At 51.3% G+C, this 3,618-nt stretch overlaps 1 protein-coding gene across 1 annotated transcript; it reads left to right on the forward strand.

Moving 5' to 3' along the window:
* Window positions 1-1,117: 1,117 nt before the first annotated feature.
* Window positions 1,118-2,704, forward strand: CGGC5_v011604 (uncharacterized protein; the record flags this gene model as incomplete). The annotated part of the gene is made up of 1 exon (XM_032032506.1): window positions 1,118-2,704. One exon carries the CDS (start codon window positions 1,118-1,120, stop codon window positions 2,702-2,704), a length of 1,587 nt encoding a protein of 528 aa, XP_031887975.1.
* Between the last annotated feature and the right edge of the window lie 914 nt (window positions 2,705-3,618).

Consider the following 3,618-nt stretch of genomic DNA (forward strand, 5'->3'; position numbering starts at 1 on the left):
GAGCCTTTTGAGGAGTAAAGAGAATGTAGCTAAAAGATGCTGCTCCCATCAGTCGAGAGTCGTCCAGTCTTTGAGCTCATTGCTGCATGTCCGACTTCTTTCCACACCCGAACTAAATCGGGAAGCTGAGAGTTGATCTCCTTGAATTCTGCTCGGCACATTTGGAAGGTTCTCAAGTATTCTCCGTGGTTAGAGAATGCGATATTCTGCAGTAATTAGTCGATGGGATTTGCGCCCTAGTGAGCAAGGATGAGCTCTCCTTCACGACGTGGACCGGATAACATGTTCTAAGCTTTGCACCACGCATTCCTATCCGAGAACTCCCTAACCCAAGTCGCCGACTATATCGCGTTTCTTCGCAAACTGCATTATTTGACTTTACTTAGCTTCACCACGACGGTGAGGGGCGGACTATTTTCGCCCTGCGCTTTAATGTCAAGTAAGCTTGTTGGTATTATGCGCAGCATGCACAGCAGGTCGAAATACAAAAGACGCTTGCGTATACCCGAAGCTTGCCAACTCACAATGACCAAGTTTGTTCCTGGATGCCCCTTACCCTAGACCGCATCCAGACCGAGGTCAACTCGGTTTGGTCCCTATCCCCAGCATGTAGTCATCGTCGATCTTCTCAGTTGCCGCATTTTTTGCATAAGGATTTTCGACAGCTCTCAGAAGTCAAATCCCGAATTTTCTTCATCTAGCCCAACTCAAATTTCGTGCTAGGATTCTCAAAGGTTGACTCACGATTACGATAGATTTTCCAAGCAGCGTGTCCCACGTCTCACATCCCGAGGAGGCCGGTGAAGTGAGCGGGAGTGATCATGAGATCCTTTTCCAGAGGGCGGAGTTGTTTCGTGCGTTCCCCTCTGGTTCTCTTTCAAATGGATCAGAAAAGCATGTGGAAATGGTTCCCCGTTATCCATTTCTCACGGGTATAAAACACGAAGTGTATCCTCCTATATTCTGCTTTCATGATCTCATTTCTTCAGCCAATTTTACTGGTAATTGACAAGCACCATACCACGGCTTGATCCCCTCATCGCTACCTCAATCAAATTTCACCCAGCTCATTCCAACCCACCTCTTCCTGAACACGCTACACACGCACACTTCCAATATGCGTCTTTTGAGCACCTTCATTCTAGTTGGCCTCACGGCCAGCGTCTCCGCAATACCCGTCGCGTTGCCTCCAGGCTTCTTTCATCCCCCTGTTCATGCTTTCAAGGACGAGACTTCAGTCGAGTCCATGGACGCTGAACCTATTGAAGCCAGGAGCGGCATCACCGTTGACAAGGTCGACATAGAGCCTGTCCTCAATGCCAGAAGCGAGGACGCCATGGACTTCATGGACTCAGGGCCAACCATCAACACCAGGAATGAGGAGTCTGTCGATGACTTCATTGATCCACAGCCTCGCATCCAAGCCCGGAGTGAAAACAACTTGGACCTCACGGAGTCTGAGCCGCAGATTGAAGCCAGGAGTGAGGAGTCTATCAACTTCGTGAACCCGGCTCCGGAGCCATACGTCCAGCCCAGAAGCGAGGAGGTTGTCGACGTCGTGGACCCTGCACTGGAGCCACACATCCAGCGCAGAAGCGAAGCCATGTACGATATGGTTGAGCCCGAGCGAAATGTCGAGGCTCGCTCTGAGCCAGTGCTGGATGTCGTTGAACCGGAGCCAAACATCATGCCCAGGTCTGAGCCAGTCTTCGACGCTGTCGGGCTAGAGACCAAGATCAAGGCAAGGAGCGAGACCGTGGTTGAAGCCGTCGACTCAGAAGCCCTGGCCCAGGACAGCCAAGAACCTCGCATCCAAGCAAGAGGTGACACCTCTGCTGACTGGGTCGACCCTGATTACCGGCCCCCTCTGGGGCCAGCAGACGAGTGGAAGTACCAAGACAACCTCAGAAAGCTTCACGCCAACGACTGTGGGGTAGACTGCCACCGCTCCATCAACTCATACCAATCACGGGTTTCGCGCGCCAACCGGGCCAACAAGGGATACTATGACGGCCACGACTTCCAATACGACTACCGCAACAAAAAAGACGTTCCTAAGTATCCAAAGTATGACCTCACAACCGTCCAGAGGAACGTGGCCGGGCACAACCCAAACACATACGACCACCACCAGCCAACCACATATGATCACCACGACTACAACAACGGCTACACGAGGTCTTCTCGCGCTTCGAGGGGTGAACACAACACACCCGCCGACGACTGGAAGTACCGCGAAAACCTCGTCAAGCAACAAGTGCATGACTGCGGTACGAACTGCCACAGGTCTATCAACTCGTATCAATCGGTGGCTTCCAAGGACTCGAGGCTCTCTCGGGAAGCTCGGGAACGCAATGGCTACTATGACCGTCACAACAATGGCGTCTATCATCCTGATACGTATGATCGCCACAGCGGCGGCAACGGCTACCACCCCAATACGTACGATCACCACACTGGCCCCGTCACTTACGATCGTCATAATGGCGGCAACAACCATGGACTGTCGAGAGCTGAGAGGGGAGTGCACAATACGAAGCAAGATTATATCAACCACGAATTGAATCACATAAAGGAAGACAAACACCAATGCGGAATTAATTGCCAGAGGTCCGATGCTTCCTTCCACTCGGTAGCCTCTGCGGACTCCAAACGGTCGCAACAGTCGAGGGCCTCTCATGGCGGCAGCTACCATGGCCACTGAGTGAGGGTTGCCTATCGGATTCGACTTGATTTCTGAGGCTGCGAGATTTGAAAATTGAGGAGGCGGGACAGTCTGTTTGGTCGCTCAATGGGCGCTGGAAAACTTGTAATTCGTGAGAGGTCTGGGACCTGTCGATGTATACCTAGGCAATAATAATTCGAAGTTACCCCAGTTTCTAATCATTTTGACTTAACGTACCACGCGCCTGTGAAAATTGACTGAGCCTTTGCAGCATCCCAAAGATTAATCGAAATACAGGGCTCATATTCTTGTGTTCAGCATGTGGTATCGACAACCACGTTGTAGGCTGGAACGGTATCTTCCCATCATGCTGCAGACAAGTGGCAGTCGTTGGGCCGACTCTGGTAGCAACGCAAAGGATCGCGTGTGGCGGCCAAGTTTGGGGGTGAAGATTACTGATGATTCGTTGCATAGCATTCACCATATCCGTCCCTGTATTCATTATAGGCTGATGACCTCGTATCAAGATCCATCGATAGCGGAAGTCCGCTGAGTGAGTGGGAACGAGGGGCGATAAAAGCCACAGCTCGGGAAATTCGCAATTCTCACGGCCCGTCCCGTAGGATTCGTTGAGCTAACCAAGAAGAGAGCACTATTAGTTGATCTGGGCAAGGGCATGCATAAGCCGCATGAACGCTTGCTAGCCCCTTTTGAATCAACGAGCTGAAAAGAAATTGTATCTCAATTGATCTGAGACTTGCATTCTCACACTCCAAACATCGCTGAGGGACTCGGGGCCCATAGCTTGACGCCATGGTGTACTAGCGCGTTTCTGGGAATAGTCTCACGTCCGCCACCACCGTGATTCCACAAGGTTCTGGCTATCAACACTTAGAGACTGACATTAATAAAACACAGACGCCTCGAAACGGTACCCATTAGGTTCATGAGCT

This window comes from Colletotrichum fructicola, assembly GCF_000319635.2.
Source record: "Colletotrichum fructicola Nara gc5 chromosome Unknown KSG_Nara_v1_contig06, whole genome shotgun sequence".
NCBI classification, from domain to species: Eukaryota; Fungi; Ascomycota; class Sordariomycetes; order Glomerellales; family Glomerellaceae; genus Colletotrichum; species Colletotrichum fructicola.